The 25,158-nt window shown below is 39.7% G+C and overlaps 2 protein-coding genes across 2 annotated transcripts; one reads left to right on the top strand and one right to left on the bottom strand.

The window, feature by feature from the left end:
• Positions 1 to 366: 366 nt before the first annotated feature.
• Positions 367 to 6,583, top strand: acaa1 (acetyl-CoA acyltransferase 1). Its single transcript, XM_053611726.1, has 12 exons — positions 367 to 605; positions 975 to 1,068; positions 2,450 to 2,507; positions 2,617 to 2,696; positions 2,828 to 2,870; positions 3,598 to 3,696; positions 3,785 to 3,865; positions 4,468 to 4,658; positions 4,741 to 4,920; positions 5,225 to 5,280; positions 5,357 to 5,502; positions 5,612 to 6,583. The coding sequence occupies exons 1-12, from the start codon at positions 429 to 431 to the stop codon at positions 5,685 to 5,687; spliced, it is 1,281 nt and encodes a 426-aa protein (XP_053467701.1). The 5' UTR covers positions 367 to 428; the 3' UTR covers positions 5,688 to 6,583.
• Positions 6,584 to 6,595: 12 nt separating this feature from the next.
• Positions 6,596 to 24,095, bottom strand: dlec1 (DLEC1 cilia and flagella associated protein). Its single transcript, XM_053611725.1, has 38 exons — positions 23,854 to 24,095; positions 22,925 to 23,065; positions 22,515 to 22,671; positions 22,306 to 22,416; positions 21,851 to 22,041; positions 21,501 to 21,697; positions 19,200 to 19,287; positions 18,539 to 18,626; positions 17,918 to 18,091; positions 17,637 to 17,773; positions 17,079 to 17,171; positions 16,744 to 16,834; positions 16,328 to 16,490; positions 15,880 to 16,072; positions 15,682 to 15,755; positions 15,391 to 15,547; positions 15,169 to 15,262; positions 14,762 to 14,892; positions 14,485 to 14,643; positions 14,162 to 14,292; positions 13,914 to 14,067; positions 13,594 to 13,704; positions 13,385 to 13,506; positions 13,095 to 13,289; positions 11,693 to 11,760; positions 11,447 to 11,598; positions 11,180 to 11,295; positions 10,394 to 10,464; positions 10,075 to 10,298; positions 9,734 to 9,877; positions 8,978 to 9,100; positions 8,793 to 8,887; positions 8,126 to 8,213; positions 7,666 to 7,866; positions 7,407 to 7,568; positions 7,060 to 7,213; positions 6,838 to 6,958; positions 6,596 to 6,733 (listed from the first exon to the last, which is right to left on the bottom strand). The coding sequence occupies exons 1-38, from the start codon at positions 23,947 to 23,949 to the stop codon at positions 6,607 to 6,609; spliced, it is 5,094 nt and encodes a 1,697-aa protein (XP_053467700.1). The 5' UTR covers positions 23,950 to 24,095; the 3' UTR covers positions 6,596 to 6,606.
• Positions 24,096 to 25,158: the final 1,063 nt, after the last annotated feature.

Genomic DNA, 25,158 nt, shown 5'->3' with positions numbered 1-25,158 from the left:
AAACGTCTCCTTATAAATCAAAATTGTATCATATAATATTGTATCAGACTCATATCAGTGGTATTGTCAAATATTGTACCTTCTCCATATGAGTCAAGATAATGATTATACAACTTGATCTTATCTTATCATGTGGATGACTAATGTGTCCATTAAAAAAACAACAACAATAATTAAAGATTAAGTGGATGTAATTGCAAATGACATTAATTATAAAGACTAATAAATCCTTTATTTCCCTTTTTTATTGTTCTATGTGGTGATGTGGCTAGCTGACTTGCTAATATTCACATAAGAGTCATATGCGTTGGGGACTTTTATTTTGAACTCGTGTCAGAAACAGAAGAGTTGCTGTAGAGAACCTGATCCGGAAGTGAGTCCAGAGTAAAGACTGAAGTCCTCTTTTTGCACTTTATGTTCATGTCACCATGTTTCTCAGCTCTCCTTCAGTGATGAACAGGCTCAAGGCTGTTTCCCGCCATTTGTCATCGTCACGCGCGGAATTTCAGCCTTGCAGCGCGCGCGCTCCAGCTGACCCTCAAGATGTGGTGATCGTTCACGGTTTACGGACTGCTATAGGGAGGGCCAAGAAAGGCTCGTTCAAGGTGTGTGCGTGTGTGTGTGCGCGTGTGTGTGTGTGTGTGTGCGTGTGCGCGTACGCGCGCGCGCGCCCGCCCGCGTTTGTTTTAAAGGGGTTTTGATATGTCAAAAAAATTCATATCGTGATACAGGTGAACACGGTAGATTAGTGCTGGACTCTGGCTGCTTTTCGGAATATTTCACTCTGATTCGACCGTTTGAAAAATATTTTTTGTAAATAAAATGTTAGTTTTCTAATGAAAGAAATGAGTATGTCGGCACAATTATATTGTTGTCTACAACACCGATTTCACACATTTAATCACACACCTTCAGATCATGAGAAACATTTCAGTCGAGTGTCCCCAAACTTTTGACCGGTTTGTTCCCTACAGGACACGACCCCAGACGAGCTGCTGAGTGCAGTGATGACAGCGGTGCTGAGGGACGTGGGACTGTCCCCGGATAAACTCGGGGACGTGTGTGTTGGTGAGTCACTACTCCACGAGAGTTCAGCAGCGTTTCCCAGCACGGACGCACTGTATTCATGTCAACACTTCATGGAAGGATCAGTGCGTGTGTCAGAGCAGGGACATTACTACACTGTCCTAGTCACCAGACAACCATAGTATCATATCTACATTTTTTTTTTTAAGTGAAACTTTAAACTTGGTACAGTTTGGTACTACTATATTGAAATAGTGCAGCTCTTGCATTTCCAGCAGCATTGTTCACATCCATAAGTACACTGAGACAACTTGTCCTTCTCTATTTCTCTAACTCCTATATCTACTTTTTCAATATATAAGGTATTATACTGTATACTGTATATAAAATAGGTCGTTTCTTACCTTCATCCTTATGTATGCATGACGAAGCATAAACTTTGAAGCCTTATTTATTTATTTTTTAGTTTACTAGAAGGGGCTTTGCAAGTATTCTTGCATATTCTGGTTTCCTCCCTGAGTCCAAAGACATGTGTTGTAGGCTGAATAGCATTTCCATATTATCTAAAGTGTGTGAACGGGTGCACGATTGTGCCCTGCGATGGGTTAGCACCTCGTTCAGGGTGTCCCCCACCTCGTGCCGCACGTTCCCTGGGATAGGCTCCAGGCTCCCCCACGAGCCTGTGTAGAATGAGCGGTAAGCGATAGAGTTAAAGTGCAATTATTATGGTTTTTCAAATATTACCTTTCATGTAGTGTGTTATAGAGCTGTTTGTGAATGCAAAAAGTCTGCAATGTTTCAAAAATCATAGAGTTATTGACTCCCAAAAGAAGGAACCGATTCTGAACAGCTGAAACGAGTCGTTAGTGATTCCAGACTTTACTTCCTGTACTAACTTATGTAGGTTTATAACATAAAAGCCCCACCTCTGGTCTTCATCGGCTGCTCGCTGACAGACGGAGCTGAATCTCGTTATGTTAGTGGGCGTTTCCTTTTCGACATGTTGACAGCGGTAGACCAATCACAACAGACTGGGACATCTGACCAATCAGAGCAGAGTATGCTCTCTGAAAGGAGGAGTTTAGAATGAATCCTTTAGAACGGATCATTTAACGAGTCGTTTGTAACACTGGGGGGGGGGTGTAGATTAACGCTGCAGTTTAAATTATGAGCACGTTAAAGTGTTTTTTTGACCTTGGATGCATGTAAATCTATTTAAACATTTAAAACAAAATTAGACATGTTTCAAAACCATAATAGGTGCACTTTAAGTTTAACTCTGTTTACACCATATATGTTCTGTAACCTCCAGACTGAAAGGTTATTAATGTACTGTGTCATGACGGTACTGGTGTACTATGATATAGAAAAGGACCTTAATCTGAGTATATCTCAGTATAATCTGGTGGCTTTCCTCCTATAGGTAATGTGTTACAGCCGGGTGCAGGAGCTGTGATGGCCCGGATTGCACAATTCATCAGGTATAATGATGCACAATATGAATTCATACTGATTTGCAGATAAATAATAATAATAGCAGTTTTTATATCATCTCATATGTGTTAAAATGCAATCATCTCTGATTTCCAGTGGCTTTCCAGAAACGGTGCCTGTGTACACGGTAAACCGTCAGTGTTCGTCTGGACTGCAAGCGCTTCTTAACATCGCAGGTGAGAATTCGGAGAACTCCAGAGCCCAAGAGTAAATATGTCATGTCTTTGTGTTATGAGCGAATGGGAAGGCATGACCTGTTATAACAACAAGCTTTCTGGTTTTTTTGTTTTTTTGTTTTTTTTTAAAGGTGGTATCAGGAATGGGTTTCATGACCTGGGCCTTGCATGTGGGTTAGTATTCGTTTGGGACATTATTTGTGAGTTATTCTATTGATAGCACTGAATAAGCGTCAAACTGTACCCAATTCAGAACTCAGAAGATGCTTTATGTAGAATTGACAAATTAAACCAATAATTATGAATGAACATAATGCTTTATTCTTTACTTATACCACAGCGCTGATGAATTCTCAATCCTGATTGGTTTTCTATTAACAGCAGTTCTGACAGTAGTGCTGCCTATAAGGCAAATTTATTTAGCTTTTTAGGTTTTTCCGACACGAGAAAGTCTTCAGGAGAGGAGGGCTTCGTTTGGTTTTTTTTGGCTTGTTAATTTCGAGAGAGAGAGAGAGAAAGAAAGAAGAGTCTGGTGAGGGAAAGCAGGACGAATATAATGTAACTATAAATGGATAAATATGATGAGTAATTTTATGAATTTTAATGAATAAAACATTTATTTATTTCCTAAATTGCTGTGGTGTAAGAGGAATAACTTAAGCTGAGGTCAAATGTAGAATTATGCATATTTGAATCTATAACACTTAAGTTAAACAAAATAGTAATTTTATCAAAATCACATGACTCTCATAGCCTTTAGCTTACATTTATATATATATATATATATATGTATATGTATATATATATATATATATATATGTATGTATGTATGTATGTATGTATGTATGTATGTATGTATGTGTGTGTGTGTGTGTGTGTGTGTGTGTGTGTGTGTGTTCAGGGTGGAGAGCATGTCTCTGCGTTCTGTTGGAAACCCGGGAGATCTCAGCTCCAGACTGATGGACAATGAAAAGGCCAGAGAGTGTCTCATTCCCATGGGGTAAAGCTGCTCCTACAACACTTACACCCGAGTGTCCTGTTAGCACTGAAATGCTGACTTTATCACCTGCTGTTGTTGTTTTTTATAGAATCACTTCAGAGAATGTTGCAGAGAGATACGGAGTCACTAGAGAGAAGCAGGATTCATTTGCTTGCAGCTCTCAGCACAAGTATGATTATCAGGATATTTAAAAAAAAATATTATGAAGACTCAGCATCAGGACCCCACCAAAACAAAACAAAACAAAAAAAACAAACAAGTTATGCAGCATCCCAATAATCCCAAACTATGAATATCACTCTTTGAATGTGTCAAATAATTTAGCCTATTTTCATGAAGGGTGCCAATAATTCCGAAATTGCCTGTACACACTGTATATACTAGAGATGAGATGATATAAAGAATTCAGTGTAATAACTGTGCAACCATGCCAATTTGCCAAGGGTTGCTTGTTTTAATTAAAGAGGGATGTGTACTTTTTATCCATTTATGGTTAGGTTTATGGAACGTCAGCGAAATGTGTTGGTTCCTGTTATCACATATTTTATCACAGATATTAAAAGCTATTCCCTCATCAACCTCTCGTTTTCTCTCTCGAGGATAATAAGACAAAAAAAAAAAAAGAAAACCATTACTAACCCACAGTGTTCACCACAAACTTCACCACATCAATGGTTATATGCTCTGTGATTTGCCTTTTGACCAATCAGAATCAAGAACAGCCATGTGGCATTTAAACATAGTTTTCATTCTTCTCTTCCTGAACTTCAGGGCAGCTCAGGCTCAGAAACAGGGTCTATTCGAGCAGGAGATTGTTCCAGTTACCACCAAGTTTGTGGAAGAGAACGGGACCGAGCGCACAATCACGGTCACCAAGGACGACGGCATCCGGCCAGGCACCACCATGGCGGGTCTGGCCAAACTGCGCCCTGCATTCAAGGAGGATGGCAGCACCACGGCAGGTGGGTACGAGTGAGTTTAAAATCAGGGTTGATGGATTACTGCTGATATTCCACCATTAGTGATCTCCGTGTGTGCGTGTAGGTAATTCCAGTCAGGTGAGTGATGGAGCAGCAGCTGTTTTGATGGGTCGCAGGTCTGCGGTAGAGGCTCTTGGTCTGCCGGTGTTAGGCATTTTGAGAGGTGGTGCCGTGGTGGGCGTTCCTCCAGACGTGATGGGCATCGGGCCAGCCTACGCCATTCCAGCCGCCCTGGAGAAGGCAGGTAGGTGGACTCTGGAGCTGCAGGATTCTTTCTCCTCCCTTGTAAAACCCTTCACATGGTGAAATCCTGGTATTTTCTACTGTATATAGTTCTGAAAACTATAAGCTTGATTGAACTGAAATATGTTTCTCTTTTGCCGGAACAGATTAAGTTCTAGTATGTAAACGTTTGATAAAACCCAGCGACAATAAAAAAGCAAAAATTCAACCTCAAACATCAAAGTATGCTCTTAATAGAATATGGATTAGGCTGCTTCTCTGCTTTCTGAGTAGATTAAATCATGTTCAGATGTTTCCCCCTGCAGGTTTGACTGTCAATGATGTTGATGTCTTTGAGATCAATGAAGCCTTTGCTAGTCAGGTGAGTGGATTTCTAAAAGTCCTACATGTCATAGACTTTCGGCGAAACTGCTAAACGTGTGCTTTTTGAACCACAGGCGGTTTACTGTGTAGAGAAATTAGGCATCCCAATGGAGAAAGTAAACCCCAGTGGTGGTGCCATCGCTCTGGGTCACCCGCTGGGCTGCACAGGAGCTCGCCAGGTCGTGACCTTACTCAACGAACTCAAACGCAGGGGCAGGAGGTGAATATGACTGCTCTGCGTTCTCAGTTATTATTTACCACGCCTGGATTCGGACGGTGCGTTTGGAATGATACAGCATGCGAAGTAAACATCCGGTTGGTTCTTTCAGAGCCTACGGCGTGGTGTCCATGTGCATCGGAACTGGCATGGGAGCCGCTGCAGTCTTTGAGTATCCTGGACCTTGAAGAAGATCGCAGTCCGATACAGCAAGATGAGAAGCTTCTAAAAGAAGCATGTTGATTCCGTTGTGATCATGGGGAACGTGTGGAATTTGCGAACTCTAATTAAACACTAATGTAAGAATTAAGCTCCTGCTTTAGTCAGAGTGAAGACTGAATTATGATGAATTTACAGCAGAGGCTTGGTCTCTAAATAAATGGTGATCAGTAAAGTAAAGTTTGTAATGCTTAAAGGAGGAGTTAAGAGTAGGAGGAAAAACAAAAACTAACAAATAATGGAAGTCTAGGACAGGGCAGCCATCTTGGACACCCAGAAGCAATTTTCCTTAGTCTACTGTAGCCTAAATAATTTACAGCCTAAAAACTGCCGTAATTTGGGAAATGTCTGCGTTACCTACTGCATTACCATGTGACCTGCAAACATGATTATGTTTGAAGAGACGAGTAGAAGTTAGGCTTATGAGACCAATGAATGTATGCTTGTGCTGGAAGGCTCTGAAGATAAGTATTGACAGACACGATTTTGGGTGAGATAGACTTCTGTTACTTGTTAACTAACTATTTAAAATTGCCCCTCTGGGATCAATAAAAGTCCATTCATTCATTCATCCATCCACCCCTCCAACCGTCTGGTCGTCCATCCATCCATAATAATACCCTCTCTAATGACCTCAGATCAGTGACTCTTCAGGTAAAAGCGAATATTCCGTATAGTGAAAATTCTCAAACAAGACTGAAATATTGATAAGATGTTAATAATCATTTGAGAAGCTTCTTTGCTTTGTCATCAGTGTAAGGATTACAGAGAATTAAACATGGATCCTATCTGACTGACTTTCAATTGTTCTATAAGTAAAAGTAGCATCATTTTCTAATAAATAACAATAAAGATAAAACTGTCAGAGCGTTCTTTTTTTTTTTAATCTCAGGTGTCAGGTGCTTGGGATACGTATCTCTCATCAAAAGATCCTCTTCCATAAATCTGCAGAGTAAGACAAGGCTCTCCCAGAATTCCTTGCACGGTGATTGTGGTCTGGAATGACTCCTGATCACTGTGGGAAGCAGATTCAAGAATGGCATGTCCTTTCAGTACTATAATTTTGGAATAGAATTAAAAAAGGATATTACACGAATGCCGTATTGTTAGTCGGAGTACCTCGGGGTGAAGCTGATCTCTAGTGCTTGTCTAGAGGAGGAGATGGGATGCTCCACTGGTTTTAAGAGCCCATGGTCTGGAGTGACTCTGAACACTTTACTCTTTTCTTCAGCATCTACACCTACAACAAAAAAAAGGTGTGTGTAAAGTGGCCACGAAGCTCAGTATAACACGATGGAACAGAAAATTTTTATAAACATTACAGAAAAAACCCACTTGTACCTAGCAGTGCGGTCCAGAAACTTCTGGAGCCACCACGATTGGAGAGGTACACTTCTTTAACTCTGGTCTGACCCACGTAACAGGTGCCAAAGTCCATGCTATCAGACGAGAGGTGCAGTGTGGGTAGTGCCAAGTGGGCACACAGAGCTACGCTCTAAAAACCGAACAACAGGATTAATGTGTAACGCAGGCAACATGAACTTCTCAATCCTGATTGGTCAGAAGGTGATTAATGGCAAGATGAATTTTTTTTTGTTATTTTTTTTAATCTTATTAACTTCAAGACAAGGAAAAAAAGAGGATGATGTATGAACAACTGTTTGTAGCTGTAAGTAAGTGTGTGATACCTGTTCAGAGTTGTTGCTGTACTTAATAGTGAGAGACTGCTGAAATCTCAGTCTCCTTTCTCCTCTCTCACCACACAGCATTGTCACAGTGGGCGGGGCTTCGGTACACGGCTGACTCTGATGGGTCAGGAGGGATGCTGAGAGGTGAAAAGCCACCCTCACCTGCCAAAGCCACCGAAATATATGTCTAATTACTCATTTTGTTTATTTCAGTTTAATAAAGTCAAGTCACTGTGTGTGTTTGGGGGGGGATCCAGACCTGCTTGTTGTGTTTGGGTGGCAGCAGCAGTGTGTGTTGTCTCTCAGCATGTCCCACAAGCCTGTGTGTGTGTGATGGAGAGTTAGAGCCGGCCCGGTGTGTGTGCTGCAGGACAGAAAATGGCCACTGGGTGATGAGTGTGAAACTCAGAGGAACGTCGGTGCTGTTGATAAGTTGCAGCGTGCGCACGGTCACACACTCCTGTAATAAAAAAGCCTTTCATCAGAGAGGAACTTGCAGTGGAATTCAGGGAGGAACTTAGAGAGGAACCTGGAGAGGAACTTAGAGAGGAACCTGGAGAGGAACCCGGAGAGGAACTCCGAGAGGAACTTGGAATGGAATTCAGAAAGGAACTCGGAGAGGAATTCAGGGAGGAACTTAGAGAGGAACCCATAGAGGAACTCGGAGAGGATCTGGAAACATTTGTAATAATGTGAAAGAGGAGTTTGTTTTAAAGCACCTGTCTGAGTGTGTGTCCATCGAGTAAATCACTAGCAGCAGCACTGAACTCCAAAGCGTCTTCATCCTCCTCCATCTGGACTGTCAGGCTACACACACACACACACACACACAAAAGCTACTCACATTCTGCCTTTGCCAGATGCTTTTTTTCCTTTCTTTTATCCTCTTTTTCTTTTTACTTTTCTTACAATGATTCTCATTCAATTCTCTCTTTCTCTCCCTTCCCTCCCTTCCCTTCTTGCTTCCTCACTCTTTGTTTTTTCTTACTCACTTTTTCATTGCTTCATTTTCATTGTCATTTTCTCTTTTATTTTTCTCACTCTATTTCTCTCGTTCCTTCCTCCCGTTCCTTTCTTTTTCTTTCTCCCTCCCTCTCTTTCCCTTCATTCATTCTTTCTTTCCTTCTACATTCTCACTTTTCCACTTTCTCTCCTCCCTTCTGGTTTTCTTTCTTTCTCACCCTTTTTTTCAGTTTCTTTCTGTCACTTTCTCTTGCATATTTTTTTTTCATTTCCCCCCTCTTTTTTTTTACTCTTCCTTTCTTCTTTGCATCTGTAATGCCATAGTTTGTAAATGTTAATCTTTCTTTTATCACTCTGTTTTTAACTTCTTAAAAGCTCCAGCATTGAATGTTCGGTGTGTGTGTGTGTGTGTGTGTGGCTCACATGGCTGGTTTAACACACGCCAACATGTCCAGTCTCAGAGGTTCCAGCTCATAACCCTGAGCTCTGGCCACTTTACCCTCGCGGCTCGGCACCACCTGGACAACAACAGCATCCAGACATCTGCGTTGAGAAGATCGGTCTTTCTATTTTCACTTCCTCACTAAATGAGCTGAAAGGGAGCTTACCTTCGAGTCCAGTGACATGAAGCCAAGAGCGTAACCCACACACGTGTGGCTGCTGGCTGTATCAGACAGTGTGAGAGGGGTAAAAGAAACATGGATGGTGCTAGTACCTCCTGCAGGGACCACCTGAAGCAATACAAAACATTGTCTTAGTTAGTGTAATAACAACAGAGTCAGCTGGTTGGTCCAGAGCAAGATCTTAAGAATGACGTCCGTTGACTTAATTTCACTTAAAGCATTATATACAAACACATTACAGAAGTTTGTCAGATTTGCAAGGTAACTACTCGGCTTCATTCTGTAATGAGATTTTTGTAAATGAGGTTTTTTTTTTTTTTTTTTTAAAAATGAAAAAAAGTTTACCAGCCAGGACACTCTATTACAGCCAAACCCAAACTTATTTATTGCAGTGGAGATTTATTTTTACGAATATAATCCAACTATTTCAAACAATAAGCATATAAGAGAAATGGGTCCCATCATATTTATTCATTAGAACCATTACAGCTTTTTATTTTGATCACAAAATAATAAATGAATAATATTTCAGGAATAATATTAGCATGACTGGCATTCTTTTCGTTTAAATAAGTCACAGACGTCTGAGGTCCCCACATCACAGTTTGAGATCCATTCGGTGTATACAGCCGAGTGAACATATGAATATAATGTGGAACTAGCAGCGAGACAAGACACTGTTGCTAAAACCTAGAAATGATAAGGGATGCTGAAATTCCGGACATGAATAAAAACACGTACTATCTGCTGTGGAGTGATGCAGTATGGGTAATCTGAAGCATATCCCTCATGCGGCTGGATAAATACATTAAACAGTTTCCTCATTGAAACCAGAGAAACTTGTGCTCCTCGCTTGTCTTCCTCACACTGTTCTTCTTCAAAATCCTACCAAGAGGACATCAAACCACACAGATACAACACAGATACAACAACAGATACAACAACAGATATGTATCCTAACAACACCAGGTCAGCAAATTGATCTATGATCTGCAAATACATGTCTGTTTATGGCAAGATGAAGAGGAGAGAAACCGCTCGCTCTCGTTTTGCAAACCCACGTTTTTCAAATGTTTGCTTACTGAAGTCTCCGATTTGGTTCTGAGAGACGAGCTGCTTCCTTCTGTGCTGGGAGTTTGGCTTTGATCCAACCTCGGCAATAAAGCCATGTGGGAGTTCGGACCTCCGACAACCTCATTACCGTCAACGTCCTTAAGAGGAAAAGGTTCACCGTATGCCACGAGCAAGTCTATTAACTTCCTGTCTTCGGTTTCCTTGTTGTAGGTCAGCCAGTCCATTCGGATATCTAAATAGCAAATGGTCAACGGGTTATACGAGGATAATCAAAATATCATCATATACATAATAATAATCTTATCGGAATGTCATATTTGTTCCCACCATATGCACTGGTGTTGTTCAAACGGAGAGACCGGGACACTGTGTCACCTCCAGAAATATGAGTTCCAAATCTGTAGAGGTAAACTCTTATTAAAATGAATACATAATGTTTGCTAAGTAAGGAATAAAACATGATGGGGGCATGTTGCTATAGGAAAATAATCGACGACAGGATGGGGTGATATATGTGGCCTGACATGAAACGGTGTTACTCTTACCCCCTCAAAGTTGATTACTTTCCAAAAACAGCACATCCCAAAGCATTTTATTCCTTTATATACATTTGCATTTGCATATATACATTATATGCATTTTGGATTTTTATCTGTTTACAGTTACGTGTAATACGATGGTATGCACTGATAACGTATTATAATGAATGCCTCAATGAAAAAGGAAACGAATCAACAATTTCTGACCAGTGTGAATCAAGCAGTCAAAAGCACTGCGGTATAAGTCAGTCCCTCCAGCAAACGGTGCAATATTCTGAGGTGCTTACATTTTTTTTGGATAAATTACTGGAAGATTTTCTGCAGATTTGGGCCAAGACGTGTCATGTGACGACATCACAATGTGCGTTCGACAAAAGCCTGCTTCGATTCATGTGTGTCGCACGGGTACAGCTGAAAACTCTCGTTTACCAACAAACATTGGTTCGCATCATGAATTTTGAAAATTGCCCCAGCAAATCCGAGCACCTTTGGCCACGGCAATCACAAAAAAAACTCCTTTAGGGACTAATAAATATCCTATAATATACATTCAGATTTGAATGTTTCTCTTCACCGTATAATTGGCCCTCGGTTTTGATTCTCAGGCTGTGGTCCAATCATCTGGAAGTATATAGGGCACCCTTTGACAGATATTCTCATTGGAATAAGCGTCGGCTCCAGATCTCCAACCTGATCAACAGAGACACGATTATTTATTTTCAACTCCTTAATGTCTATGGGAAGCATATTATCAATATTCATTTTATTACGGACTGTTCACAACAGAACAATTATAATCCAAATACCGTATATAATAGATCTATAATATTTTTTCATGTACTTTACAGACGAGGTGGTCTTCATAATCGCCCCACATGTTGCTGTGAGCAGTGATGTTAATGGTGACAGTTTCAAAAGGCCCCAGCGTCCCTTTCGCTGGCTCGACAAAGAACGCCACACCTTTCCCATGAGCTAAAAGTCCACGCACAAAGTCTGTGCCAGAGAACACAAAAGAGCTGATACTAAGTCTCATAATTATGCATAAATAATGCAAAGGCTGGATATATGACAAGCAACAAGCGCTCACCTTCGTATTCTTTCTCCTCTATTTTCTTTGATTGCATAACTCGGAGAGGCGTTTTCACATAACGACCCCTGAAAGAGCACATTAAAGCAACGCACATAACAACCAGACAGAAATTTGCTCTGCTGGTGATGATTAACTTTTCAAATATTTCATTTTGTTGCAAATCCTTCAGGAAATACAACACCTAAGAACATGAGATGGAAAAAAAAATGAAAGTAAAATAAAGAAGATGATCTGGCGGTTTGACATTACACATAAAGAACCATCTAAGGGAAAACACAATAAATAATTTACATAAAACAAAATCCAGATTAAAATCAAAGGTTTTTTTCACTTAGTTGAATTATATTTAATAAGCCATTTTCACTTTTTAAAATAATAATAATAATAATAATAATAATAATAATAATAAAATACTTCATGTAGTGATTCCACAAAAATATAATTGCACAACAGAAAACAAAAAAACAAAGTACCTACTTTTTTGCTCTCATCAAGAAATCCAGATTCTATGAATATGCAAATTAAAATTGTCTCCCAGTCTGACATGTCCTTCCCTCTTCCCAGATAAACTTGTGTTGCTTGGTCAGCATTTACAGTTAAGTTTACATAAGTTTACATACACCTTGCAGAATCTGCAAAATGTTAATAATTTTTTTTTTAAAGAGAGAGATCACAAAAATTACATTTAGGTTTTTTTTTATTTAGTTCTACCCTGAATAAGCTATTTCACATAACAGAGGTTTACATTATAGTCCACAATACACAATAATAACTGAATTTACACAAATGAACCAGTTCAAAAGTTTACACACGCTCGACAACCATTCTGTGTGTCGTTACCTGGATGATCAACGACATGATGTTTTTATGTTTTGTGATAGTTGTTCATAAGTCCCTTGTTTGTCCTGAGCAGTTAAACTGCCCACTGTTCTTCAGAAAAATCCTCCAGGTCCTGCACATTCTTTACTTTTCCAGCATCTTCAACATATTTGACACCCTTCCAATAGTGACTATATGTTGAGATCCATCTTTTCACACTGGGGGGGGGGGGGGTGGTTGGGGTAAACTTTTGAACAGGATGATCGGTGTAAATTGTTATTACAATAGCTAATTCAGGGCAGTACTAAATAAAAAACTAAATGCAATTTTTATGATCCCTCTTTTTATTATTATTATTATTATTATTATTAACATTTTCAGATTCTGCAAGGTGTATATATGACCTTATGACCTCAACTGCACATATTGGAACATGACTGGCTGTTATCTTTTATGAGGCGATAACATGGGCCTGCTGCAGGTTTAACACTAATACTGAAGGCTCCTATGTATATGTATATGTATATGTATATATGTATGTACATCGATATACAGTACATACGCGGATCTGTAATCATACCCGTGTTTAGACTTTTGGACTGATTCCGTGGACCGGCATCCACTGAAGACCTCTGCCTCCATGATGAAAGAGGCTGAAATTGCAGTGTGATTGGTTATCAGCAGCTGTCTGCTCGATGATTTGCCAATAAAGGCTAGCTCGTCTTCAGTGAAGTTCAACACAACTGGCTGCTCATCAGGAACATCTGATGCAGCACTAAAGACAGAAAGCGAGAGCGATCACATTTTAAATGTATATACGTGTATCTAAAGCCATACGTCTAAACTGAAGGTGTATGCTCGAGACTGTACCGGTTTGTATGAGGCAGAGAGTAGGACACGCTCAGACCCTTGGCTTTGGAGCAGAAGCTGAGCACAAGAGGTTTCTCCATTTCTTCCACCTCACACACAGCTGTTACTTCGGTCAACTCCTCCTGTACAGTACATACATATACACCAGACATATTTGAAAGAATTACTTGGTGTAGTTGTGTTACAGTATGCATGCTGTCGAGACTTACGTCAGTGAGCGCGGTGAAGGACACGCTGATCTCCATGTGTGCGTTGGGCCCCAGAGTGCCACAGGATGGGGTAAAGCTGGCAGAGCAGAGATGAGCCTGAGGGCCCTGGAGCTAGGGGAAAAAAACAGAGAGAATGCTGATCTGCTGTATTGTAGAACCAGACACCTCTTTGAAATGAATTGTTCCTAAACTACACAGTAACCTCTGAGATCCAGTAGCAGGAAATTACCTAAATAAAATAGTTTAAACGTTTTAGCTGAATATTACACTTAAGATTTGAATCTCATTTCCCGCGGCAGGTCGGTGCACTTCTGTCTTACCTTACGCCACATGAAGTGTGCCGGCAGTAGAGTTTGGTTAAACAGCGTTGCTTTGCCGCTCTGTGCGACTCCTACATACAGATCAGGAAGCACCATCTGAGAGCTCAGCAAACACACCTGAGGACACTGGACCTCTGCTCGAATAGGCAGGTGACTAAGAAAACACACCCCCATACACACTGTGATGAGTCAAAAGACATATAGAGATGTACATTGTACAGTACTTTTCCCAGGACTTTTGTTCTCACCATCCAGTGCCATTCGGCACAGCAAGCTGCAAGACAGACTCAAAGCTCTGACAGCACACGGCTCTGAAAATCACATTCACACTGCAGGAAGATGAAGGAGGCAGAACACCCTGACTGGGCTCTATGATCACCTAAATCACAAATACAAGCAAAAACACATACACGGATAAAGTAAACAAATACATTTGATAAATCTGATACTTCCACAGGAAACAGACTGAGCCTGACTGATGTTAATTATAACGTTACCAATACAGATACCGATTTTAAAGGTACATGGAACATATTATACACTTTCCTGAACTGCGGAAATGTTTGTGTACCTGTCCCTGATCGAGTGCAGGGTCAGTGCGCAGCTCTTCCAGGCTCCACTGGGCTTCTAAAGGGCTGCTGTTGCTTATCTCGAGAGTAGAACAGACTTCCTGACCCAGCTGTAGGAGCCCCAGATCCACACTGGGTACGTTTACAGATAATTCCGGCCCCTGTCACACACACACACACACACACACATACAGAATAAGAAAGGGAAGATTATGTTGAATTAAGCTAAATGTATATACCATGTTGGAGCGGTTGGAATGAAATGCAGCCTCCTCTCACCTTAAATGTGACCTCTATGGGCAAGACTACAGGGTTTGACTGGTGTCGAACATGACACTGAAGTGTGGTGGTTAGGCGACCCGGTCGGCCTCCGGTCAAGACCAGATCCATATCATAACACTCATTCGTTTCTGCATGCAAACACACACAACGCATGGCATCATACATGTAATCTGAGATGAGCTTTTAATGCACTGTTGAATTCTTGATTCTGATTGGTTAGAATTAACAGTGCATTGACTACAAAGTCCTGCTTATGACATATAAATCAATTTATTTGTATTTTGGCCTTTTCGTATGTATTGAGTACAGTACAGTCAATTCAGTGATGATTATAGACTCTTTCATTAATGCGCTTTATCATGAATACTCAAAATGATTAACATTATGATTATTGTTATTGCTACCTATTTCCCCGAATGAGGGCTGGATCTCAATATTGTGGCAGTCACTGATAAACTCCCATTGAAAACAAATGGCTGACTTGCTGTGATTCCACATCTGAAACACACACACACACACACACACACACACACACACACACACACATACATACACACATTAGAAAAAGGGACAAATTCATGACCTCTTTCGCAAAAGATCCTCATTAAAAGTTAAATGCATGCCACCTTAAATCCCTTGCGGATGCTGGTGTGTATGTAGCTCTCCCCTGAAATGAAGAGGGCGTACGGCTCTAGAAGGATCTTGAACGGCTCAGTGGAGCCTTTTACTTCAAGCTCCATCGCGATCACGTCACCAACCGGGTCCGACCGCTGAGAAGCAGGACTTAAGCGTAGTAATAAAGTGAAAGAAAAAAAAAAAAGATTAAGACAGTATTCTTGAAAATATGTAAACGTATAAAAATATAAATCATGATTTTATGTGAAAGATAATCAACTGTTGTGTTGATTTATTTTTACCTGTTGTCATGAATGTTCTGCAGATTCGGGACATCCATTATGACCAAGTGACAGACACTGTGATAATCCCTCAACTAAGAGAAAAAAGAAAAATACTCTATGTAAATAAACTGCATTTAGGTGTGTGTGTGTGTGTGTGTGTGTGTGTGTGTGTGTGTGTGTGCGAGTGTGTGTGTGTGTGTGTGTGTGTGTGTGTACCTCCTCTGGGCAATATGTAAGGAGGAACACACACTCTTGTGCAGGAGCCAGCAGGCCAGTGGCTGGACTGACGCTGAAGGCGTTGTCAGTGGCAACGTGATGCTGGATGCAGGATGGATCTGGAGTCTCTCCAGGAAGCAGACACTGCAGGTTGGGCTTCATGATCCGCCAGTGGAACGGCAGCTCCAAATGCCTGTTACACATCACAACAAATACACCAACAGCCTTTAGTTCCACATTATTTATCTACTGATGGCTAAAGGGATGTTTATTTGTAGCATGGCGTGTGCAGGCATCATCATGACCAAGTGAATCATTTCTTTTTTGCAATAAATCTATTTAAGCTAGCGATGTGTTCAGGATAATAATAATAATAACAGGATAGACAATAGTTTTATAGCAGGGTAAGCATGTGGAACATCTAGTCATTTAAGATAGATGTGCTTACGTATTGTTCTTGATCATCACTTTTTTCTGGAGCACAGAGTGCATGTTAGTCGGGTCAAATCTTATAAAATGATCGGCAGTCAGGTCACGCAGTTCCCCAAGTGCAGGAAGATCCTCACCGCCCTCTACTGCCACCAGCTCCAGCATGACCAGCTGACCCGTGCCTGCCAGTCACACAAATTCCATTTAAAATGAGCTACATGAAGTAGGATCAAACTTGTATTTTGTAACTTTAAATTTCCTAAATGTTTTATGTAACTCCGTTTGACACATAAATTGCTGGATAATTAGCTGCAAACCTAAGCCATTTAAAGTTCTTCTTTATTCCAAAATAAGATTTTGCATAAGATTTCCATTACTCATTTGTAATACTAGCTTTGGGGTAAAAAGGTATTTCTTTAACGGCTGGCTCATTACCTTGTATAGAGAAATCCCTCACATGACAGTTGTCACAGACGATGGTGAAGCTCTGAGCTAAGCTTTCGGCAGTCGTGGGGAAGAAAACAACCTGACCAGCAAAACAAAATAAGTCACATTCATAGAAATAAAGCAAAGGATTCAGTCTGCTCAAGTGTAGTCACAAATCCAGCAGACATTCACAGGAGTGAATGTTAAAAAAAAGCAAAACAAAAGTCACTACCGAATGACTAAAATCAGGTTACAAGTCATGTTACATATTTATGCCCATTGAAAAAGATTCACTGGGGACATTAAAGAAGCAGGTTTACATATTATGGTAATTAATCTCTTACCTGCATAACCTCAACCTGGCCTGGGAGCAAGTAGAACAGAGAAGGGCTGATTGCGAATGGAGGCTCTTCTGCAAAGCAGGCTGTCACTGCAGACTGAGAAAATGCACCAATACAATACGCAATGCAATATTAATCATCCCGTGTATTAAAGCACTGTAAATACTGCAAATTTACTTTAGACCACAGTGCTCCTGAAATCTCAAATGTGATTGGTCAAAATGATTACTGTTCTATAACAACAGCTCTGACAATACAGCATGTCCCAAAAGTCTCCAGTATATATATATAATGTTGTGTTGCTTACATACAGTAGTACATATAAAATGTAAATTCTTTTTATCCAAATGATTTATACTGCCCTGAGTATACAAGCAATCTTACTAAATAGCAGATACACACATCTAAGACCCAAATAAAGCTATTAGTTACTGTATATATCAGGCAGAATATTTTAAACAAATTGCAATAATGCAGTTTAATCTTCAGTCATGGCTTTGAACTTGATCTTGAGCTGTTCTAAGACTATGGTCTCATGTTATGTACAGTATGTTACTTTACCCTGAGGCTGGAAGCAGGCCACTGTCTTTTGGGCATGATGCAGAAAGTTCCAGCGCTATAACCAACATTATGACACACCACATTCATGGGTTTCACCCCTCCGACCAGACAGTATCCTAGATCCAGAACATCCGGCACTGGGATGGGCAGAGATGGAGAAATCAGGGACACAGGCAGATTAAATCATTCAAACAACACCTGCTTATATTAATTAGGGAAAGTGAAAAAGTTGTGATTATTTTTTAAATGAGTAAGACATGAAACTCTTTCCATTGACCTACATGTGAGTACTGGTGGGGGTCTGTGTGCCTGCACTGGTATAATCAGAGGATATGGTGACTGTGTCTCGACCACCAGGAAGTCCTCATAATCAGCCAGAGAATCAGGGGCAAAGCGCACCGTGTATTGGCAATTCATACCAGGAGCTACGACACCTCCGTCCCCAGGGAACCTGCCTGAGGCACCACATTTCTCTTAGACACACATTCTATAAATATCTACAAATTCCTGAGCATTTTTCCCCAAACCTGTAGAAAAATACAATAGATTTAAATCCTGAAACAATAGCCGGAAGAAACATAATCAATGTCATACATGCAGGATGGTAATTAATATACTGCAACTAGGTTGATGTTGTAAACAGATTTTCTGTTTTCTGTAGATGGCGCTGTTCCCCTGAAATGACCAGCTGATGGGTCATGGGTTCTTAAACCTTCTGCAACCAGGGATCACTTTAACTGTACAATAAATTCCACGGATCTCCTCAGTACAGATTTATGTCATGAACATTATTTAATTTTATTCCTGAACCTTCAACGGACAGAACAAATCAGGTCAGATTTTTTTTATTTAGATTTTTTAAAGTAGTATATTAGTGGTGGGAAACTGTTTTGGATTCTCACCTAGACCAATAGAGAAGTGTGGAGTGGTGGGTGGGATGACACGCACATGGCGGCTGGCGGCGGTGATGTTCCTCAGTTCCACTGTGGTCTAAATGAGACAGGACATACCATTAAAAACCAAAAATAACTCTGGCAAAACAATAGTGAACATCTAATAATGGTAGTGTCTAACTGATAACTGTTTTTATCAATACCCTGATACCTGCAACGATAAAAAGATATTAAGTCGAATTAAAGACATGCCACTTCAACTTCATCTTGCGGTTAAATCCATCAAATGTCAAATCTTTCCTATTTTGAAACGCTTCTTAGATGACACTTTAGGCATTCATACATCATTTTAATCATGTATTTTAATCAAAAAGTCTATCAATGTCCACTTCTTACAGTATATTTTTAACATAACATTACTTACTATATTATATTCTAGATCATAAAGTTCAAGTCTTTCAGTCAGATTTAAACTGAAATGTTTTCATTCTCATTAGTCTTTGATAAAATAACCCAAAACTGCATATAACAATACTTGTGATCACATATTGCTTATTATGAAACAGTTATTAACAGGTAATGGAATCAAGCTGTAACTGTTCATGAACCATGACACACTTATTGCTTAAATAAATCGTGGACAGTTATGAGACAGCTTGTCTCATAGTACCTCATAGACGTCACCGATACGGTAGTCCATGAACAGGACTACAGGTGGGTTGGCGATGAAAATTGGCACAGGATCTTCAGGGCTAGACCTAAAGAGGACACAGAGTGAAATCAGAGCCCTGGTTTATTGTCATGAACGATATGGGAAATTCAACAGAAGGATTTAACGTTCAGCAGAGAGAAAGGAAGCTATATCTAATGAGCAGGTTTGTCAAGCGGGACCACAAGAACAAAAAAACCCACAGGACAAAGACGACAAAGTCAATAAAGTCAAATAATATGAGAGCAGCTGGACTCGGATTAAGCGGGCTATGCGGCCGTCTGACTGATACAGACGGACAAAATTCAGTGAATTTGTCAAACGAAAGGGGAAAATGGTCCAGTCTCACTCTAAAGATCCATTTCTCATATGAGGCAGTATGATCACAGATATGATTACTCGGTAACCCCATGTTTTGCTTTGTTATATATCCATAAAACTTCACTAATCTGATTTGCATATTATAACAGTGTGTACAGTACCGTATGCACCTGTATTAGGTTAAAGACAAGGCATTTACGGAAGGAGTCTACAGTGTCAGTGCTTTGTTAAATAAAAGGAATAAACCACTTCAGGACATGTTGTTATATGAAAATATTCAACTTCAGGATGATAATAGAAACTCACATCTCATCACATCTCACCCTGTTGATTATTTTCCTACAACAGCACATCAAACCTCACCATCTGTGTGATGTCATTTGAGGAACCCATTCAAATAGTCAGGCATGTTTGCCAAAACTAATATGGACGTACTGCTAAGCATAGTATGATGTGATTTAAACAGGATTACATTTTATTATGAATGCTATACAATGCATTAAGGAGGCTTGGATCAATATTTACAGAACTGAGCTTCTATTCGTGGACAGAAACGGAGAGAAAATTATGATGGGTATCAGATAGCAATAAAGGAATAGCCACAAGCAATGATAGTCACGATTAAGTATTAATAATAAGAATGTAATTATACAATTATAGTGTATAAGTGCAGTTAATACAGTCCCCTCTGAAAGTACTGGAATGACAAGGGCAATTCTTTTGTTTTTGTTATACACTGAAGACATTTGTGTTTGAGATAAAAAAAAAAAAAAAAAATTCAAGTGATCAAAAATATTGGAACGTGCAACTGACACGTTTCCCTGTTGCCCTGGTTTGCCCTGTTAGATTGATTGATACATTTTGATAGAATTAATACCTCAGTAGTTGTCAAATGCAGACTGTTAGCACAATAATGGAATTTTATAAAAGGCACAGTCATTTTTATATTCAGGGGATTTGGAAAGCTTGGCTTAATCTGACGCAAAACTCATATATCTCCTATCTGCTCACTGCTTTTACCTTTACCTTTTACCTATTTGGTCTTCGTGCTGACTATTAACAGCAGGTGCACATGTACAAATGAAATCTAGACCTTTTGTTCAGTGTATTGTCTGTGATCTAATAATGCAAAAACACACTGCTGGCCATGAAAACACTGAGCAAACATGTATAACCCTCTAAGAATGCAGTGTTCATTTTGTTGACAGAAACTGAGACAGAAATGCTCATTAACAACTTTGCAAAGGTAATTAAATAAGGAAATTAATGAAGACTTCTTGTTCCATGTGCACTGCTAGATAGACTCCTAATCTATCTAGTAGATAGACCAACCCTGTCTTTTCTGACCTTCATACTACATGTAGGCTAACGCTTTTTAGTTAGAGAAAGAAGCTGTTATACTGCTTACTAGTTCAGTAACATTTATCAGAATAGACATTGGAACCAGTGGTGATCAGTAATTGGTTGTTGTGAACAGTGGTGATCAGTGATTGTTATTGTGGACAGTGGTAATCAGTGATTGGTTGTTATGGACAGTGCTGATCAGTGATTGGTTGTTGTGGACAGTGCTGATCAGTGATTGGTTGTTGTGGACTTTGGTGATTAGTGATTGGTTGTTGTGGACAGTGCTGATCAGTGATTGGTTGTTGTGGACATTGGTGATCAGTGATTAGTTGTTGTGGACAGTGCTGATCAGTGATTGGGTGTTGTGGACAGTGCTGAGGTTGTTGTGGACAATGGTGATCAGTGATTGGTTGTTGTGGACAGTGCTGATCAGTAACTGTTATTGTGGAGATTGCTGATCAGTGATTGGTTGTTGTGGACAGAGCTGATCAGTGATTGGTTGTTGTGGACAGTGCTGATCAGTGATTGGTTATTGAGAACAATGCTGATCAGTGAAAAATCAGAAACAAACGTAACCCTTTTGAAATCACCCCTCACCTCTCTTTCTTGCCCTTTACTCCTTTCTCCACCTTCTTCTCTGGCATGATGAGAGATTTCCCCCCTCGTTGATGACTCAAAGGCTGAAAGTGAGGGTTGCGCAGAAAGTTTTGGCACTTCTTTAAATTCTGCAAGGCGGCACTGTCCTCATGTCTCGGCTTCTCCTTAGATAATGGTTTAGGCGCCTGACGGACCTTCTAAAGTGCAAAATCACACAAAAATATAACACTTGTATTTACTGCAAGACATGTTAAATTCAGACAAGCAAATTCAAGGTAACAAGCAAAAAGCAAGACTTTAGTATTCTAAAATAAACTCTGTGTAGAAAAAGGACAGAAAAACAGAGTGACCTTAGAGGAATCGTTTCTAATAGAGAAGGTCTCTTGTGAGGAGGGCAGTGTGAACGTCCCCTCTGACTCCTCCAGCAGACTCTGGGCCGTAACAGGCTCAGGGATTATCGTGTAGCCGTCATCCTGGGGCTGTGTGGACACGTGCATGTTGTAAGAGACAGTTGGCTGAGCAAAGCCAGGCACAGATTTCCCTGTAAATAATAAAGGGACAAAAATTATATAGTCAAGTGCGAAGGTTTGCATACCCATAGGACAATTATACTAAAATGAATATCAATAATTAAATAGCAAGAATTAAATTCTAGATAAATTCATTTAAAATGTTTCTAGTTAGATTTCCCCAGAGGTTCTCTCAATTTCAATATACTGTATATGTTTATATACATATAAATTATATAAATTTATATTTATATAAATTATTATATAAATTTATATACATGTGAATGTAGGATTACCTTGTGGAGCGTTAACAAATGGCACTTGGTGTGTTATGTAGTCCTGGGGGCAAATCAGGTTGTGACTCTTGAGGAGTCTATTGTCCACACACCACATGAAGGTTGACCTGACTGACAGGATACAAAACAATGTTTAATCACACAGGACATTTAAAATATAATGTGTAACCCCAGAGCTGATGCTTTGCTTGTTTTCTCTATACAGGTACCTGGAGGTAAGCCAAGCTGATGGTAGGATTCTCCCACCTCCTCCATGAGCTGAGACTGGACATGCTCCTCTTTAACACTGGCCTTCAGTCGGGCCTGAATGATGTGCTTCTCCAACATGTCAGCATCTTGAATTCGCCTGTTGTACTCCAAATGAACCTGCATGTAAAAACCAGTAAAACTGCTTTTTTTGTGTGTGAAATACATAATCTTGGTCAGCTAATGCTTTATTACATATAAACATTCATTTAGGAACAGACCACCTTCTTTGCCTTTTGTATTAAGCTTACGTTTTGGGTTAGGCAAGAATGATATGTAAGAAACGATATGTAAATAATAATATAGAAAATATTTTATATTATTTAAGCATGAAACTTTATTCTTGTTGGTAGTGGGTAGGATAAAAAGTCACCTGCTGTAGTGCCTCCACGTATTTGGCATGGTGGTCATTTTCTCTCCTGTATGATTTGGTGAGATTGGCAACAGTGTCTTTTCCAATGACCTCCGTCGTGTACAGGTCTCTGAATATACTTGCCAGTAAGTGAGAAATGTCCTGTCGGGTAGAAAATTTGTTAAAATTAATAAGACAATAATATGAAGAGCCAAATAGTTCTGACTGAAAAGATGGGATTTGTCTTCTTCGTCTAACTGACGAGTTCCTCCTTCTGAAAGGTACACAAACATATTGTAAACCACTATTAATCCCTGGTCCACAACCAGAGATTCCAGCTAGATGATTTTTAATACCTGCTCAACACAGGACCTCATGGTACTCAGGGGGTGGAGCTAGCAGCATTGTTTTAAAATGGTGTGGGTTTTATCACACAGTGTGAAACACCATACACACAAACACATAGCCGAGAAGTATTCTGACATAGCCAAGAAGTTTGTTGGAAAACACTATGCGCTGTTATAATAATTTATTTAACAACAACAACAAAAAAAAACAACAAAAAAACCCCTAACACTAATCGACATTTTGAACAGGAATAAACATGTATAATTTCATCTTGAAACTGTAGCACACAGGAAGGGTGGGGGGTGGGGCGGGGCGGGGCGGGGATCAGTGTATATCATTAAAGATATATTACATGTATAGCATAGTGTTAACCATAATTACACATAATTTGATATATCAAAAATGTTTTTGAGTTTTCAGGTTCAGTTTCAGATAAGGCTGTGATAATGAATGATGCAGTTCAACAGTTAACAGTTAAATAACCTTTTATTTATTACTACAAGAGAAGATATGCAATAGATGCAATTTATTATTTATTTTTTTATCTGAAGAAGATGTTTATACCTGTCCTGTCTTGCATTAAACGTCAAATTAAACCTTACTTGAGTTTTCTCTGATGCTGGTTTGTGTCGGTTCATGGAGGGCTCGATGCCATTTTCACATCTTTGGGCAGATTCCTCTTGCATATTTATATACATTTATTTTTTAACAGCACTCAAACTAATAACAAGCTATTTTTCGCTAATTTAATAAGACTGACAGTTAATTTTTGTTAGGTATGTGGCAATATAGCCTATGGAGCTAAACCGCTTGCTAAATCCTGTCAGGAGTTTATATGTTTTGATGTAGCCGTCATTTATGTACACGTGCTGTTACTATAGTGACGCTGAGCCTTAAAGGGCTCGCGCTGTCTCATTTCCGCATGTTTATGTAGTACTGAAAACATGCTTCACCGGTATTTAAGAGCAAAAGCTAAGAGATAACCATCTTTTGATAAGAAGTAAACGCTTGGTTTTCTTCAGGAAAGTTAGATAGCGCATGTGTATTTGCTGAGTCACAAGTACATGCTAAATCCCTTCATAAGCAGACTATGAAGGGTATAAATCAATGGTTTCCACACCCTATATAGTGCACATTATAGCCAATAAGGAGTCATTTGGGCTATATAGAAATTTTCTAATTTACTTGAATTCATGTGCAGTTTCAGGGAATAATATGGTGAAATGCACTTTCACATTCATTCATTCATTCATTCATTCATTCATTCACCTTCAGTAAGTGATTTATCTTGTTCAGGGTAGAGGTGGATCCAGGGCCTATCCCAGAAAATCTGGGTGTCAGACAGGAATACACCCTGGATGGTGCATTATTGAAGCACACCACAATGTACACACGGAGAACATGTGAAACTCAACTCAGGATCAAACCAACCTGCTGAAAAAACCCAACAGAAACCATCACAGAAATTCTAATGGTTTCCACTACAATTACCATTACAAATCAGCTAACTATTAAAACCATTTCCATTACCATTATTGGTCCTTAATGGTATCCACTAGACATAACATGCCACCAATAAATAAAAGGCAACAAATCACCAGTAGAGACCCACAGGGACCATTACAGTTTCCATTAAAACCATCACAAGTCTCATTACAACCATTAAAACCATTACAAATTCTATGAGGGTTTCTATTGGGTTTTTCCCCCTGTAGGGCCGAGACTCTGGAGCTGTGAGACGACGACACTACCTTTTTCAGTGCCACCCTGTTTGTCATGTAATCACACATTACTCACATAATCATATGATAAACATGAAATATGTGATTTTTCCATAAAGGAGTGCAGGCTCTAAGAAATCCATTATACTAAAATCCTGTTACAGAGTAGTTCAAGAAGTTATTACA

Source organism: Ictalurus furcatus, chromosome 23, assembly GCF_023375685.1.
Source record: "Ictalurus furcatus strain D&B chromosome 23, Billie_1.0, whole genome shotgun sequence".
In the NCBI taxonomy this organism is placed as follows: Eukaryota; Metazoa; Chordata; class Actinopteri; order Siluriformes; family Ictaluridae; genus Ictalurus; species Ictalurus furcatus.
The sequence above is the reverse complement of the archived record's forward strand: the minus strand, read 5'-3'. Positions and strand labels throughout refer to the sequence as shown.

Excerpts from the sequence above, each read along its gene's own strand:
- acaa1 (XM_053611726.1), top strand. The coding sequence starts at position 429 with ATGTTTCTCAGCTCTCCTTCAGTGATGAACAGGCTCAAGGCTGTTTCC. Across the intron at positions 3,697-3,784 it reads GAGTGTCTCATTCCCATGGG|AATCACTTCAGAGAATGTTG; the intron begins GTAAAGCTGCTC and ends TGTTTTTTATAG. Across the intron at positions 5,281-5,356 it reads ATGAAGCCTTTGCTAGTCAG|GCGGTTTACTGTGTAGAGAA; the intron begins GTGAGTGGATTT and ends TTTGAACCACAG.
- dlec1 (XM_053611725.1), bottom strand. The coding sequence starts at position 23,949 with ATGTATATAAATATGCAAGAGGAATCTGCCCAAAGATGTGAAAATGGC. Across the intron at positions 13,507-13,593 it reads CCTTCACCGCGCTCACTGAC|GAGGAGTTGACCGAAGTAAC; the intron begins GTAAGTCTCGAC and ends TGTACTGTACAG. Across the intron at positions 8,214-8,792 it reads GCGTGTGTTAAACCAGCCAT|CCTGACAGTCCAGATGGAGG; the intron begins GTGAGCCACACA and ends GTGTGTGTGTAG.